Source organism: Panicum hallii, chromosome 3 (genome assembly GCF_002211085.1).
Source record: "Panicum hallii strain FIL2 chromosome 3, PHallii_v3.1, whole genome shotgun sequence".
In the NCBI taxonomy this organism is placed as follows: domain Eukaryota; kingdom Viridiplantae; phylum Streptophyta; class Magnoliopsida; order Poales; family Poaceae; genus Panicum; species Panicum hallii.
The window spans coordinates 3,938,974-3,955,387 of NC_038044.1; the positions used below are offsets into that span (position 1 = coordinate 3,938,974).

At 44.7% G+C, this 16,414-nt stretch overlaps 3 protein-coding genes across 10 annotated transcripts; 2 read left to right on the plus strand and 1 right to left on the minus strand.

Annotated features, from left to right (window-relative positions):
• Nucleotides 1-326: 326 nt before the first annotated feature.
• Nucleotides 327-3,166, plus strand: LOC112887576 (protein NRT1/ PTR FAMILY 4.3-like). Of its 2 annotated transcripts, XR_003227590.1 has the most exons (6): nucleotides 327-544; nucleotides 660-877; nucleotides 1,063-1,503; nucleotides 1,656-1,777; nucleotides 2,109-3,038; nucleotides 3,072-3,161. XR_003227590.1 is itself a non-coding variant. In XM_025953772.1 (5 exons), the coding sequence occupies exons 1-5, from the start codon at nucleotides 457-459 to the stop codon at nucleotides 2,938-2,940; spliced, it is 1,701 nt and encodes a 566-aa protein (XP_025809557.1). In that variant the 5' UTR covers nucleotides 327-456; the 3' UTR covers nucleotides 2,941-3,166. The 2 variants fall into 2 exon arrangements, 1 of the variants encoding a protein (XP_025809557.1); XM_025953772.1 differs by having other exon boundaries at nucleotides 2,109-3,166.
• On the minus strand, nucleotides 2,851-6,418 carry LOC112887578. Of its 3 annotated transcripts, XM_025953775.1 has the most exons (4): nucleotides 5,874-6,418; nucleotides 5,122-5,264; nucleotides 4,749-4,988; nucleotides 3,326-4,160 (listed from the first exon to the last, which is right to left on the minus strand). In XM_025953775.1, the coding sequence occupies exons 1-3, from the start codon at nucleotides 6,386-6,388 to the stop codon at nucleotides 4,933-4,935; spliced, it is 714 nt and encodes a 237-aa protein (XP_025809560.1). In that variant the 5' UTR covers nucleotides 6,389-6,418; the 3' UTR covers nucleotides 3,326-4,160; nucleotides 4,749-4,932. The 3 variants fall into 3 exon arrangements, with proteins under 3 accessions (XP_025809559.1, XP_025809560.1, XP_025809558.1); XM_025953774.1 differs by lacking the exon at nucleotides 3,326-4,160 and adding an exon at nucleotides 2,851-2,975 and having other exon boundaries at nucleotides 4,749-5,264; XM_025953773.1 differs by having other exon boundaries at nucleotides 4,749-5,264.
• A 6,274-nt stretch (nucleotides 6,419-12,692) lies between these two features.
• On the plus strand, nucleotides 12,693-16,029 carry LOC112884241. 5 transcript variants are annotated; one of them, XM_025949616.1, is made up of 3 exons: nucleotides 12,719-12,816; nucleotides 13,098-13,519; nucleotides 14,184-16,029. In XM_025949616.1, exon 3 carries the CDS (start codon nucleotides 14,223-14,225, stop codon nucleotides 15,399-15,401), a length of 1,179 nt encoding a protein of 392 aa, XP_025805401.1. In that variant the 5' UTR covers nucleotides 12,719-12,816; nucleotides 13,098-13,519; nucleotides 14,184-14,222; the 3' UTR covers nucleotides 15,402-16,029. The 5 variants fall into 5 exon arrangements, 4 of the variants coding, with proteins under 4 accessions (XP_025805400.1, XP_025805401.1, XP_025805399.1 ...); XR_003227065.1 differs by having other exon boundaries at nucleotides 12,729-13,519; nucleotides 14,184-15,526; nucleotides 15,627-16,029; XM_025949614.1 differs by having other exon boundaries at nucleotides 12,747-12,816; nucleotides 12,937-13,519.
• The last annotated feature ends 385 nt before the right edge of the window (nucleotides 16,030-16,414 follow it).

Consider the following 16,414-nt stretch of genomic DNA (forward strand, 5'->3'; position numbering starts at 1 on the left):
CTGACTATACCAAGAAGATGCATACGCCCAAATAACATACTGGAATTATTAAAGGTAAGGACACTTCATGCCCCTTCTAAATATGATCTCGTGCAAGTACTTACTTTACGTATGACAACACTGCAAGGTAGTATCTAACTAAATCAGCTAAATCATTTTTTGTGATGATTTGGTGACGGCGCCCTCACAATTATTTGAAGGCACAATCACATATATCTTTTAGTAGATACGAGTCAGCATCACAAGAGAAAAATCCGGCACACCCTCGGCTTGGTTTGAATATTTTGGTGTGGCGGCTTTCCTCCTCAAATCATGTGACGGCCGGGTTAGTTGCTCGTCTTCCCCGGCTATAAAAAAGCATTAGTTCAAGCCACACATGCTGCCTGCGAAGATAGGAAATCAGGAGAGGTTTGTTTTGCAGGCCTTGCGATAGGAGTTCGGACGCTGCCGAAAACCATGGCTCTGCAAGGTCTTGTAGACTGGAGGGGACGGCCAGTTAACCAAAAGAGGCATGGTGGAGTGAAAGCCAGCATGTTCATCCATTGTTAGTAACATTGATCCTTCTCCTTTCCATAGCACACATGCTAACGATGTTGAGATTTATGTTAATACTAAAATAAACCAAGATTGTTAACACATATGTTTCACCGTGCTTACAGTTCTTATTGTGATGGCAAACATAGCAAATATACCCATGATATTGAACCTAGTGAGCTACTTGCATGGAACCATGCACATGGGAGTCAAGGACGCCTCCACCACCTCCACGAATTTCTTTGGGGCCATATGTTTCTTCTCCTTCCTTGGCGCCTTCGTCTCAGACTCCTACATCAAGCGCTTCTACACAATCCTCATCTTCGCGCCCATCGAGATCATGGTAGGTATCATTTGATAATGGATGAACAGTACTGTACTACCTATGTAAAGATCTTATTAGCAAATACTCCCCTTCAGACACAAATACATGAGGTTAATTTCGGTCGAGATCTTGGACAAATTTTTGAAGCTTCGACAAATACCATCCAGTTGAGAACTTGAGATGATCGTTTGGTCCATGGGCAGGGGTACGTGCTCCTAGCATTCCAGGCACACTTGCCGTCGCTGCACCCGCCGCCGTGCGACATGATCAACCGCCCCAACGAGTGCGCGCCGGTGAGCGGTCGGAACCTTAGCTTGCTCACCCTGGGCCTGTATCTGATCCCCGTCGGGGAGGGCTCGCTGCGTTCATGCGCGGCGGCGCTGGGCGGCGACCAGTTCGACGGCGACGACCCCGCGGAGCTGCACGGCAAGATCAGCTTCTTCAACTGGTTCGCCTTCTGCATCTCGCTCGGAGGGTTCGTGGGGCTCGTCTTCTTGGTGTGGGTGCAGGACAACGAGGGCTGGGGCCTCAGCTTCGCGCTCGCGGCGATCATGGTGCTCGTCGGCACGGTCGTCGTCAGCGGCGGCTTGCCATTCTACCGGCACCAGAAACCCACGGGGAGCCCTCTCGCAAGAATCTTTCAGGTACACAGATATGTTCATCCGCCGAGAGTGAGCAAGATGAAATTTTGTACTAAACAAACAAAAAAACTTGATAAAATTTTATATGAAACGAAAAAACTTGATAAAATTTTATATTGCCTGAAACTTGTTGGCTTTTTTTTTGTATATGACAGGTTTTTGTAGCTGCCTTTCGTAAGAGGAAGCTATCATTGCCTGAAAATGTGACGGAGATGCATGTCGCCACTGATAGCACAGGCACGAGCGTTGAATTTATGCAAAGAACTTCAGACTTCAAGTAAGAAGGGGCCCTGTCGGTCTCTCATTAAGTTTATGCCGGGCAATAATAGTACTCTCTACTCACAATAGAGTGGACCTAGCTGTTTGACTCGAAGAGTACATCAATCTGAAAGCAATTTTCATAGTTTTGAACTTTAGATCCTCCAGTGGGCGTATGGAAATAATAACAATAATAAATTTGCAATTGCACCCTTTGAATATTTGTTTCCCTCTCCTGTTTGTTTGTGCCTTTGTGGATCATTTTGTGACTCTTTGGTCCACCTTGCTGTCGCGATCATCATGCCAATTGGTGCACAGTTTGATCGACTTTTCGTCGCTCTTGTACAAAGGTTCCTTGACAAGGCGGCGGTGGACGATGGCGACACGCGGGGGCGGTCGCTGTGCACGGTGACGCAGGTGGAGGAGGCCAAGATCATCCTCCGCATGCTGCCCATCTTCCTCAGCTCCGTCCTCGGCAACGTCTCGATCCCGCTGCTCCTCTCCCTCACCGTGCAGCAAGGCGGGACCATGGACACCCGCCTCGGCGGAACCAGCATCCCGCCGGCGAGCCTCTTCATCGTCCCCATCGTCTTCCAGATGCTCATCCTGGTCGCCTACGACCGCGCCGCCCTGCCGTGGCTGCGCCGCGCGACGGGGTACGCCGGAGGCGTCACGCACCTGCAGCGCGTGGGCGTCGGGTTCGCGTCCAGCGTCATGGCGCTAGCCGTGGCCGCCGTGGTGGAGGGCTGCCGCAGGAGGAGCGCGGCGTCCGCGGGCGCCCCGCCGATGTCGGTGTTCTGGCTCACGCCGCAGTTCTTCCTGCTGGGCGTGATGGATGTCACCTCCTTCGTCGGCCTGCTCGAGTTCTTCTACAGCGAGGCCTCCGCCGGCATGAAGTCCATCGGCGGCGCCATCGTCTTCTGCATCCTCGGCGTTGCGTCGTGGCTGGGGAGCTTCCTCATCCAGGTGGTCAACCACGCCACCGCGCGCCAAGGTGGGGGCCATGGCTGGCTCGACGGCGCCAACCTCAACGCCAGCCGCCTCGATCTGTTCTACTGGCTCCTCGCCGTGTTCGCGCTCGTCTCCTTCTTTCTCTACTTGCTCTGCGCATGGAGGTACACCTATAGACATGATCCGAGGATGCAAGCCGCAGTTGATGGTGACAAGGTGTCGCCTGCTTAAGCAGCCTACAGTTTGACTCTTGACATTCCTGTATTCTAAACAGATCCTAAGACGTGAGTTTGCGGTTCTCAAGGTGGATATAATTTTCACCAAATAAGAATTAGTAAATAGGCTTTAAGGAATATATTAACAACTTAAGATGTAGATGGAGACGCTTACAAAGACATGCGCACTCACTTTTATGAACGTAAAAATGCACGACAGGTGTGTATGCTTTGGCCCTTTTTATTTTGCAGTGAATCTATCATCTAGTCTACGTCCCATTGAATTTAATCGTAAATAATATCCTAATTAATGAATAAACAAATACTTTGACTTAAATGTTGCGGTAAGCACTCCTGAACATTACAAATGCATTATATTTATATCCATGTAAACATAGGACTTAAATGTAGTCATTATAATTATTAATATACCGGGCAATGGCCCTGGATCTTTCAAAGGAAAATATGTAGTACAAGACACTAGCATGCTAAAGATATCGCCAGCTGGTTACATTTTGTACTTGGTGTAGTACACTAAACATATCTCTATTTAAGGATTAAAGTCCAACAACATGAGAAATAATGTGGATATTCTTCACAGGTGAGCCGACAGATATGTAGAAGGCCATGTCGTATGCAGAGTATGAGTGCACAAACATGTTCTTATAAGAGGATGAACTGAGAGAGCATGCTGTGATAAGATCAAATGTCAAGAATACGCTGTCCGGACACCAAGCTCAAAGAAGCTATGCAATAAAACAATAGAGCAATATACAGGCTGCAACTGAACAATGAACGAGTTGAGGATTAGACTAAGAAAACAACTCTAGCCCAAGAAAACAACCCAAGCTTTCAAAAAAAAAAGGAAAACCACCCAAGAAAGACATCCCAAGTAACACAGATCAATCAACCATGCATTCACATTTTGCAAGCTAGATATAGCCCCAAACTGCCAGTCCCAAATTCCCAACGCTGGGGTGCAGCCACAAAGATAAATACCTATACCCCAAACTAATAGTAGCTACCACAATTTACGACTATATGTACAAACATTTCTGACCACAAACAAGATGAAACATTTCCGGTCCAATACGGAGCAACAACACTAATGATAAAGAAACTTCCATGCTGAACATTCCCCACACAGGGAAGACTAGCAAGTCTCATCAGGGTAGCCTGACTGATCATCCAAGACTCAATACAACCCTCCAATTACTTGAACTTTATTTAGCATTCCTGTCAGAATTCAGCGAGCATGATATATTAACTTCATTATACTATACAAAGATACAAATGGTGTTCTACCACTGTGCTCTCACTATGTATAGGATATAAATATTGAATATGAGAAAATGTAAACAATCAGGACTAAAGACAGGTTGATTTCTATTCAATCTATGACCTATCAACACTATAACAACTATAACACTGTTCTATCTCTAGTTCTGGATGTTTCTTTCACTAATCACTAGCATTAAGAAATGTTTGCTATTACTCCAGAAATATTTCCATGTAATACAGATTCATTTCCATGAGCCATTGGGCAAATTAAATGTATAGCATCATTAATGCATGATCCAAAGCTAGCATAAAAAGGTTAAGTTATTTTTCACAAGATCATCAATGAAGCAGGGAATTATAACAACACAAGGCATTTTCATTCACAAAGTTCAAAGTAAAGCAAATGCACCTTTTTATCTATATTACTAGCAATGCATAACAGTTTCGAGTTGCATATTTGTAATAATATATTTGCCAACATGTAGATATCAAGTGTCAACAACTCAAAATAGCAAACAATGGTCTAGTGGTGACTTCACATACCTCATGTGGCTGTTGAAAGCCCAGTCAGAAATTTGTTTTCTTCCATTCAAAGTTTAAAGAGGGTAGCTTAAAAGCAGCCAATTGTTCTAAATTGGGCTTCCTTCACTGCACTATAACTCATCCAACAGTTTAACAATTCATTGTTTCTTCTTTTGAAGATTTGGTGAACCTTGACACCTGGTATTTACAATGGAACATCTCCCATCTCTGTAGGGCCATCATGTACAAAGAGATCACAGGCTGGTCCAAATAAATCATTTCAATGACATATCAGAAGGTGCAGTCTTTCCACCATAAATGGAAAGCTTTCTTTTCATCTGAATTTCCCGGACTGTTTCAGAAATCAAGAGACTCAATTTTGGAGCACTCTTACTTGTCAAGGGCAGGTCAATTCCTACATTTTTCAAAGCATCTATGATGAGTTTCGGAGATTTTGGATCATGGTCAGCACATCGTAGTGGAGTAATGCCTCTCAGAACAGGGTTTCCACAAATTGCTTCCCCATCTGGCGCGCCACTGCAGAAAATCAGAAGAGTAAAATGATGAAATGACATGCATATAGTTTTAAGAGGTAACAATTGATGTATTCTATGTTTGATTCAGACAACAAGTTGAATCCGGTGTTTTAAAAAAAACGCCTAATTAAAGCTAGGAGGCAGCTATCAAGCCAGCTTCTGGTTAAAATAGTATATCCACTAGCATTTACACTTCATTATGTGATTATAGTAGTCTGTAGTCCGGGTGCTGCTGTAGCTATCCCCACTCAGAAGCGGAACAAGGAATATGCGGGAACTGATCTATTCCAATTTCCAACCAGAGTTGTGAGGCTTTGTCAAAGCCTTCAACAATACATGTCCGCAAACCTAGTTCTCTCCCAATCATGTGTTAGTCTGCTAGAAAACAAAATTCAACAGTAACATACTAACATAGCCACCAAATCAATGTGCTTGAACAAGTTCTCAACAAAAAAGAAACTATTACTACAATTTCATGTAGAAGAACTAAACTCATTTCTGACCAGGGCACCACACATAGCCCAGCAAAAACCAGAATTGTATAGCGAAATTGCGAGATTATACGACGCGATCATATCCTGGACTCCCCTGGTCAACCCAGGAAGTATACCTTGTCCTTGTGGGGAAGGCGCAGGGCTGATAGAGCTGCTGCTTGGGGTCTAAGAGGATATGATTGAAGCAGTACTGGGACAGGGGCATCGCCTTGGCCTCGCAATTCGAGGCCGCGCACCCCGCCCTCCCGCCCGCAGCCGCCGCGCCGGGGCCGACGGCACCGCGGCAGCCATTCTCCAGCGGCCCGACGGGGCTCCCATTCTCCAGCGCTCCAGCACTGGCCCCCTTCCCTTTCAGCAGCGGCAGGGACGGCCGGAGCCGGGCGCGCGGGGGGTCGTCGTCGAGCGCGGGGCTGGCGCCGTGATGCCACCAGTACTCGCCGTGCCTGGCGGGGAGCTCGTTGGCGAGCGCCCAGAACTGGGCGCGGTAGAGGGAGCAGAGCTGCAGCAGGCGGCGCCGGCGCCGGCGGAGGACCTCCTCACGGGACAGCGCCGCGGCGAGGCGGAGCTCCGCGTCGCGCGCCGCGCCGGCGAGCTGCACCGGCGGGCGCGGCGGCGGCTGGGGCTCGTCCATGGTATGGGCTGGGGTGTTGCACAGTTAGGGTTTCGGGGTTTAAGCAGGCGGCGGGGCCGGGCCGCCGGGGGCCCAGAAAGGTTGGCCGCCGCGCCGGGAGGCCGGAGCCGAACAACAGTGGAATCAGAATCACACCAGCACGGGCCCGGCTGAGAGCAAATTCAGCCCAGATGAGCCCGACTAAAAACAGTGTTTCATGTTTCCAATCATTAAACCGTAAAGTGCATCCATTGATATCGAGATAATAAGAGAGGACATATGGTGTGCCTATTAAATTTTTTTGGATTTTATAAATACGGGATCATTCTGGATAAAAATGAGATCCCACAAATACCAGCAGGATACATCTCTTTCCGCTTTCCGTTCTATTTTCGTATTTTTCTGTAAATACAGAAATGAGCAGCGGGACGACATGGAATTTTTTCCGTCCATTTTCATCCTTAGGTTCAGTGTGCATATATGTATACATGAGAGTATATGTGCATGTTTCGTAAAAAAATACCAATCATCAAATCTATTGTTCTAATAAAACAATATTAAAGTAGCATACGTGTTACCCACCTTCCCCTGGCGGCTGGCGCAGCGCAACCACGTATCCCACAAACGTAGGAGTAGAGGATTCCCACGGATCCAATCCAGCTTGCGAATCAAGCCATGGCGGGCGCCGCCATCCTTCCCCGGCCACGGAAACGACCGAGGAGGTGCAAGCACGCGCCGCTCTCCCTTCCGCTCGACCTCCTGTCGGAAGTTGCGGCGCGCTCCGACCCGGTCACCCTCGTGCGCTGCGCCACCACGTGCAAGGAGCTCCGCCGCCACGCCCAGCGGTTCGTCGTCCCCTCCCTCCTGCGCGGCGGCCTGGTCGACAGGCGCGACGGCAACCTGATGCTGGTCGACGCCGCCACGGCGGAGGCTACCAGGCTGCTCCGCGCCGGCGCGTGCTTCCCCCCAGGCGCAGATGGAAAGGGCGCCGGCACGTTCTGCCGGCCCCTGGCGGCTCGCGACGGCCTCGTCCTCGTCCAAGGGATGGTCGACCTGGGGCCTGAAGAGAAGCTATGCGTGTACCGCCCGCCACCGGCCGTAGCCAAGCCCTGCCACCGGGCGAAGGTTGTGGCAGGAGAGCACCAGGCGGTATCTCATGACGTTGCAGTAGAGATTTTGGAATGCTGCAATCGGTACCTTATGGTGTTGCAGTAGAGATTTTTGGATGTTGCAAATGCTGTAGATATATGCGAATGTTGCAATAGTTAATTTTTGGTGTTTCATCTGTTAATCTTTGATGTTGCAGTGTTTGTATTTTAATATTCAGTGTGCTCAATCTCAATCCATCGTATGGTGATATTTGTTTGGGAATATTCCGGGTGTGTTAGGTTCTGCTTCCGTAGGCTGTTTTTGCTGTGAAAAAATAGAATCCAAACTAAAGAGGTCGAAACTTAACCTGCTTTTCCCACCGCAGGCTGCTTTCCACCGTAGAAATCGCACAGCAGCCGGGCGCCTGCTTTTGCTGCGTTAGGGCAAACGTAAGTCACAAAAATTACCCACTGCCACTCCTTATGAAGTACCGATTCGTTTCTTTTCTTCTCCCCTTCGTTCTTTTCCCCTTCTCCACCTCACGCACGACCAGAAGCTCCTCCCCGACGCCCTCTCCCCGGTGCCGCCCCTCCCCCCGGCACCGCCCCCCCCCCAGCACGGCTCGTCCCCCGGCGCTGCCCCTCCCGCCGGCGCGGCCCGTCCCACGGCGCCGCCCCTCCGCCCCCCCCCCCCGGCGCAGCCCGATCTCGGCGCCACGCCCCCTGGCACAGCCCGTCCCAAGCGCGGCCCCTCCCCCCGGCGCGGCCCGTCCCCGGCGCCGCCCCTCCTCACCGGCTTCCCTGCTCCACACCGGCAAGCGGCAAGGTACCTTCCCACATCTTTAAAATTTTTTGCATCACATCTCCCTTATGTCATCCCAAATCGAACTCAAATGGTTCTCTGTATTTATAATAAATCTTTTAGTGCGCTGATGAAGCTAGAAAAATAATATTTGTACCTTCTAATGCAACTTTTATTTATCTTTACTAAAGTATGGCTGAGAAGTCAGTTTGGAACAATGCAAATGTGAAGCACTTGATTGATATCTGTAAGGAGGAGATTTTAGCTGGGAATAGGCCTGGAGGTTGTTTCACTAGAAATGGTTGGAAGAATATGGAGGAAAAGTTTTTAGCAAAGTGTGGAGTGAAATTAGTAAAGACATAATTGAAGAATAAATTGGATAATTTGAAAAAAGATTACACACAGTTCATGGTATTGAAGAATGCTGCCACTGGGCTTAGATGTAATGAGGCAAATCAAACTGTTGATTGCTCGGACATATGGTGGAATGAACACCTTGAGGTAAGATAAGATGTTATTTCAGTATAATACAAAATGCACTCATAATATGTTTGACTGAACCTTGCATTTTTTCAGAGATGCAACAATAGTGAGAGAGGTGTGAAGTGCAATCATGTGAGATTTCGGAAACGTGGTCCAAAATACCTTGATGATTTGCATTTCTTGTTAGATAAGGTGCATGTCACTGGAGCTACCGCGTTCTGTCCGGGAGATATTTCCTCAGGTGATTCCTCAAGTGACGATGTGTTAGAGGTTGCATAAAAAAATGATGATAGTTCTGCAATCAAGTTGTCTGTTTTGAAGAAACCAAAACTAGCCGGAAAGAAGCGCAAACAAATATACAGAGCAGTTGAAGACAAGGAGGAGACAAGTCCATTTTTTAGAATGTATAAGAACACGTGACTGAAAATTGATGGTGTAGCTGACAAGATCAACTCAAGTGTTGAAGCATCATCAGCTCCTCCTCCATCTAGCCCTGTCCCTACTATTGCAGATGCTATGAAGTTGGTCAAGGAGTATGGTGTGCAAGAAAAAACTTCTATGATGCACACAGCTACCTTGTTGATCATGAAGCTGGAATTTAGGCAGATCCTTTTCTTACTTGAAACGAATGAAGGCAGATATAATTTTATTGAGAAAGAGCACGAGAAGGAGATGAAGAAGGCTGCATGAAGGCATCTGAACTATTATTTTCTTTTAATAATTATGTTGTGAGCTGTTCTTTGCTTTGAACCATTAGTTGATTTGAACCATCAGGTTCTGTACCACTATTTGCTTTGAACCACTATTTTCTTTGAACCATTAATATCATGTGTAACAATATATATGTTTCTTATGTATTTTTCACTTTCTGTCTAGATGGATGCAAGCATGGAAGACTTAGCAAAAAAAAGTCAGCAGTCTCTACTATTTCTGTCTTAACTATCTGAACTATCACATCATGCTGCAGTTCTTGGAAATTTGGGCAGTCTGTACCATGAGCGATATTTGCACAAAGGTGAATATAGAGATAAAGATGCTCCAAAAACTGGATATCAATGGGTTATGAGGTGCTTCAATCCTCCAAGATATTTTTATAAGATGTTACGGATAAGCCCTGATATTTTTGTAGCACTTCATGATTTATTGGTCTCTTCGTATGATCTAAAATCCACTCATAATGTTACATCAATAGAGTCATTGGCAATATTTCTATGGATCGTTGGAGGTCCCCAATCATTTTCACAAGCTAAGAACAGGTTTGTACGATCAACATGGACGTTCATATGAAGTTCAATGAGGTTCTCAAATGTTTGTGTAAGTTGGGGAAAGAAAACATCAAACCTAAGGATCCAACATTTAGCACTGAACATGAAAAGTTTTTGGCCTCATTTCAAAGGTGTTATTGGTGCTATAGATGGTTCTCATGTCCAGATCGTAGTTCTCACTGATGAGGTGGTTAACCACACATATCGATATGGATATACATCACAGAACATACTTGCAATACGTGACTTTGATATAAGATTCACATTTGCGGTTGCCGGATGGCCGGGTTCAGCACATGACACAAGAATCCTTAATCATGCATTGTCAAATTTTGATTCCTTTCCTGTCCCACCAAAAGTTACAAATATGAGACAATTTTCTTCTATAGATAACACTTTCTATATTATTACTAATTATATTTTTTTACAGATAAATATTATTTTGTGGACTCTGGCTATCCCAACAAAACTGGATATCTTGCTCCTTTCAAGGGGAGCACATACCATCTACTAGAATTTCATCATCGTCGTGGTCGTCCACCACAAGGAAAGTACGAGATATTCAACTACTTGCACTCGTCCCTTCGTAATGTAATTGAGCGATCATTTGGGGTTCTAAAGCAAAAATAGTATATATTAAAAGCTATGCCACGTTTCTCAATTCAAGCAAAAATCATCGTAGCTTGTATTGCATTGCACAATTTCATTCGTGATAGCCATTTGAGCGATAAAGAGTTTGATAGATGTGATGCAAATGAGGAGTACATGCCTCGAGCGGCACATGCAACAACAACAATAGCAGCAGCACAAGAAGGTGATGAGGTAGAGGGACATAACGAGGTTACCGTAAATACTATCCGTGAGATGATAGCTGATGATTTGGTTAGTCAATGAGTAGCATAGAGGTATGTCTAATATTTTAGTTATTTTATTTGAACTTCAAATTAGTCACTGTAAACCGAACAATCTATGTACTACGATCATTTTGAGTATAAATATAGTCTATCAGGGTTTCAAGGTATTACAGTAGCTTTCTCAAAGCAGGGTGAACCAAACGACTTTCAGTTTTTTCACAGCTATCAGCTCACAGCAGCTTTTATACAGCAGACAGTTCACGATAGCTTTTTCACAGCTCACGGCTAAACCAAACACATCCTTCATAAAACATGCATTGGATATTGCGGTGGTAAATTTTTCCTCAGAATACGATGCTTATATTGAACTATTCTTTTCGTATTTTTCAATATTACAATTTTACAATTTTTAATTATTTCAGATATTTTATTTTGATGTTGCAATGAAGCATCAAATGCATCATAAGTCGGGCGCTAGTAGCGCCGTATTTCTTTTTGGCAGAGCTTCTTTAGTTTGATTGTAGAGTAAAGCCTGGTGTCAATTTTTGAGGAGTGCAACCATGAATTTGCATCGTCCTTCTTTTCTTTTTTTTAGGAGGTTGCTTCGTCCTTCTATGCAGCTGTGCTTGAGCTGCGCCGCCGCTTGACGGGGTTTTTTGGCCGTTCTGGGCGTTTTGGGCCGTTTTGCACGTGGATCCAACTTACATTGGGCCGAACTTTTTGCTCAATCGGACGTGGGTGGTTAATTTTCTCAAAATTTCTCTAATTTTTTTTTTTCAAAAAGTTAGGAATCCGAGCGAGCGAATGGGCTGTCATGTCGCTGGCCTTGTTGCCTGGTACGCGCCCATGAGCCAGGATGGCCCGAAGCGGAACGGAAATGGTTCTTAGGAGGCCGTGGGTTGGGCCTCAAACGATGTGAACGGGATGATGGTGGGCCAAGTACACAGCCCAAAGAGGAAAGCGATCCAGAGTTTTCACAATAATTCTTGGAAAAAGGATTCTAAAATTCAGGAGCAACTCAAACGATGTCGAATGGTACGTACAATTTCAACAAAAATCCAGATGCGCTTGGGGGAAACTTTCGAATTTTCTGCGAACGTTGTTAGGAAAATAAAACTGTTACAAATATAATCAGAATGACCACCGCACAATCGTACAGATCAAGATCAAGATACGTATTTAGCAGAAAAAACACGCACACGCAACAGCTTGTGCTGTTCTCTCTCAAGTCTCTGCAAATATACTACTAGACATAACCCGGCAAATATGATCAAATCCGTACGTGTGACCTCAGCACCCCCCCCTCTCTCTCTCAGCATACTCCCTCCATTTTTATTTACGTATCGTATTAAATTTATTCTAAGTTAAAATTAGTTAATTTTAACCAAATCTATAGAAAAATATAGCAATAATTATACTATCCAACATATGCACTATCAACGTATACTTCATGGTGGATCCAATGAAACAAATTTGATATTGTAAATATTATTATTTTTTTATAAATTTAGTTAAAGTTGATCAATTTTGACTTAGAATAAACCTAATACGATAAGTAAATAAAAATAGAGGGAGCATGTGGCATATCGACAATGCCAATAATTTATGGAAAGCATTCGATAAAAAAAGAACTTATGAAAAGTGGCCCACAATATGTATGCGATTTAGGAAAAGAAAGATACTGAGGGGACCCAGATCCGATCGGTTTCACACCGGCACCAAAAATACCCCTGCTGGCTGGCCAGTTATTAGGAAAAAAGAATTCACCTAAGTTTTGAGGATCCACATGTCAGCCCTAAGGAATCCGAGGTCCAAACTAGAAGAAACCGCTACCAAAACCACAGAGCCAGCAGGGCTGCAGAGGGTTCATTCAAAACCGCTTCGAGCCTTGGACGGAGGGAGAAACAAGCCGAGCAACAGGGCCTGGCGGCTTCTCGTCCTGGCGCGCCAGATTCAGGTAGCAACTCTTCTCTCCCCCCCTTTCTTGTTCAGTTCATAATCATCCACCAATCTGTAAACCTCGGTCGCTTACTTCTTCCATCCTTCTTTCTTTTCCCCGAATTTAACCGGTTTTTAGGAAGAAAGTTCCCTTGCGGCGGATTTCTTTCAGATTTCAGTTCTTTCTCTGTTTTGCCTCTTCTGTTTCTCGATTGCTAGAATGGTATTTTTTCGTACCTCCGTATCATAAAAGATGCTGACATCGGGGGGAAATTTTCTACATGTTGAGTTCTTGATTAGAAGCAGGACAGGTTTATCACTGAAAAGAGCTACAGAGGGACACTTCATCCTCAAGAACTTTTTAGATAATGTCAGTGATTTCTGCATGCTGGTGTAACTCTGAAACTATTGGGGATTGTTGGGTGACATGTGAATCTATTTCCACATGTTTGTAACTTATTTATTTGTAGTCAGTATTACTACGCATCATTGCATATTTAGACTGATAAATCTGAACAGCAGTCATAGTGTCAACAATTTACGTTTGAAACAAGAGGAAATTTCTTTGCATCATATCACTATCTCAACTTCTCTACTCTGACCATTTCTGAGGCCACTACGAAAGCCTGCCATTACGTTAATGGACTTGTTTCCTTGAAGTTGAAGTACTCTGACAAGTGATGACATAAGGCATGCGACTGTTTCCTTGACTACAGCCTCAGGTTGATTTTAGTGTTCTATTGGTGGAGTTCCTTTTCCAGAACCTATCTGACTATTAAAGAAATGGAATTTTTCCCCATAACGGGGCACCTGAACTTGTTTATGTGATATATGAAAACAACACCCGCGCATTAGGTCACTTTCGTAGATTGGAGTAGGTTCTTTTTTCTTTATGTATAAAAGTCTGCATGTAGCTGAAGTGGTTAACAAAAGCAGTGTAGTGTTAGGAAGTGGAGCAGATATAAAATCCTGGTCAATTGAGACAAAGTGCCTTTGAATGAGAAATACTTAGACAGCTGCGCAGTTTATGGTGATACTTTTCAGAATACTGATGAAATATCAACAAAAGAATTATATCATGTATGATGTGAATTCAAGACTGTTATAGTTGAGTCACTTATTTATCAAAGCAGAACAAATTAGTTTGACCCCGTAAACTTCATTTGTAATATTAATTTCTTGTGTAAAATTTAAATCACAATGTTGATGGATGCTTCAATCCAATATTTAAGGTGCAATCCTCGCTTATCTTGGTTCTGGTTTGTCTGCATTACCTTGTCTTAACTGGAGGTGCTACCATTTCCTTATTGTCTCCTTGGAAAAACTGAGAAGTTCTGCTAGTGTTTGCCGATTTCCACTAACAGTTCTTATTTCTGTTAACGCTAGGTCGAATCAATCTTTTAGGGTGATATAAAATACAATTGTATGAAGCACAGCTGGGGGACCCATGATTTTGATGGTTCCGAAATTGACAACAAGGCAACTTCACTTCATAATCAGTTCTCAACGCAGTTATTGCTATCTAGTTCCAATGATGTGACCGTGAACAGGGAGGAAATTGCAACTTCTCCATGTCCTGACAAGGAGGTTCCATCTGCCATCCTCAATTTGCCGCTAAAGAGTCTTAAGCAGGATGCTACTGAGGAGGATGCGATTAGATGGAGACTTGAAAAGAATGGCTTTCCCTTTGTTCTGTCAGACTCAGAGTGCGGTGATTCTTCATATGATAGTTCTCTCAGCGAACAGTCATCTACAATCAGTACCCCAAGTACACCATTCACAGTACAGTCAGATACTCAGTCTGTGGATCTTGACGGAACAGATATCTGGGTCTCTTCTTTAGATCTTGATGCAGAGGACTCTGCATTGCTGCCAGGCAAGGAACAGTTTCTGGATAGTCTCAGTTCTGACTTTCCCAGCCCTTCTTTCAGTGCAGTCAGAAGCCTCCAATTTGGTCCTTCCAGTTCTAGTCCAGGGACATCGGAGAGGAAAGAAGCCAGCGAGTCTGATGAACCAATATTCTGGCCATTTGAGCGCACTGCCTACAACAGCCCTGAATTTGAAAAATTTCTCAGTTTGTCACCTCGTAGAAACACAATGGATATGGGGTATGCTGAAGTTCGTCAGTTAAATCCTGTCTTGCAGAGGCTCCGTAAGAACAAACTATCTTCAGCAAAGAAGAGCATTGAACCGCATCGAGGGAGTAACAATTCATGCCCCAAAGGAACCAAAGTCTCCTCCCAAGAGAAGATTCAGAAGGCACCTGCCGTTCCGTCCAGATTGAGCAGGACAACAAAAGCATCTGCACCCTCCAGTCACCAGGTGCCAAGCAACTGTCAGAGAAGAAGGCCGCCACACTTGAAACTTGCCCCCCCAAGAAAGGTGAGCACTCCAAAATTACAGACAGATTATCCTCTTAAAGAGACTGGAGCACGGGGCATCCCAAACCTAGCGGACAAGAAGAGTCGGATCGAAGAGTTGATTGGATTGGATGAGTTTGATGGCCATGAAGGCATCGGTTCGGATTCCCCAGATTACCAATTTTGTCAATGGCTGTCTCCAAGATGTCATGGTACAACAATCAAGCATGAGCCATCTGCATAGATTATTCCATAGTTCTGTAGCAATCAGCAGCCTGCTGTACCATGCCGCCGTATGTACGTTGTAGCAAAGGCTGAAGTGTTTTTGTAATCGTCGATGCAGGACCAGTTGCCTGATACTGGTTTCAGGTCAATTTTTGTCAGCAATCATCTTAGTTTCTCTTCGTTTTCGTCTCTGCAATGCTAGATGAAATCTCAACTCAAGCTGTAGTTTCTTGGGTCCTTGCAGCATGGTTGTTGTCCAAGTTCGCAAAGATGTATGTCTGCATCAGTAAGAGCAAGTGCATGCAGTACAAGTCGCATCTGTGTTCTTCAGAGAATTTGTCCCGTGGACGTGGTGGGTTGTTTGGCAGGCGGAGAAGTATTCAAAGACCTGCAAAAATTCGTTCAGGTTCAGTGTAATCGATTCAGATGGCAACAAAAGATTGAAAGCTGTCGCTGCCGTAGCAGAAGTGCACGGTTCAGAAACTGATGGCCTACGAGGCTCTGGCGCCGGCGTGAAGGAACACCCCATCTCACACAGTGCCCATGTCAAGATTTTTGTATGCGTGTTCATGTCATCTGCCAACACATCCTTGTAAAAGATCAGAAAGGGAAATGTGTATAAACATGTAATGGCTTGTTATGTGGCTCAACGGATTGATGCTTACAGTTCGGCACGAGAAAAGTATCTTATATTATTATTATTATATTCCTCTTTTTGGATGACAACATTGGGTAGTTAACTTGCATGCATGAACATAGCTCCGGTCTACATGCTGTACCTGTACTCAAACAAATATACTAAAATTGGTGTTAGTTTTTTTTTAAGAATGTTTGTTTTCTTCGAGAACTTGCATGCACTTATTCACATCGCATTCAACCCTACATTGAAGATCGTGATCCTATGATGTCTTGATCCAACTCTCGGCAGTTGTCAACCATGCCACGTGGACTCCACTACGATCCGTAACATGGTACAATTTGAATATAATAAAGAAAAAAACTAAAATAAAAGTGCTCACATTACTTAAGCGT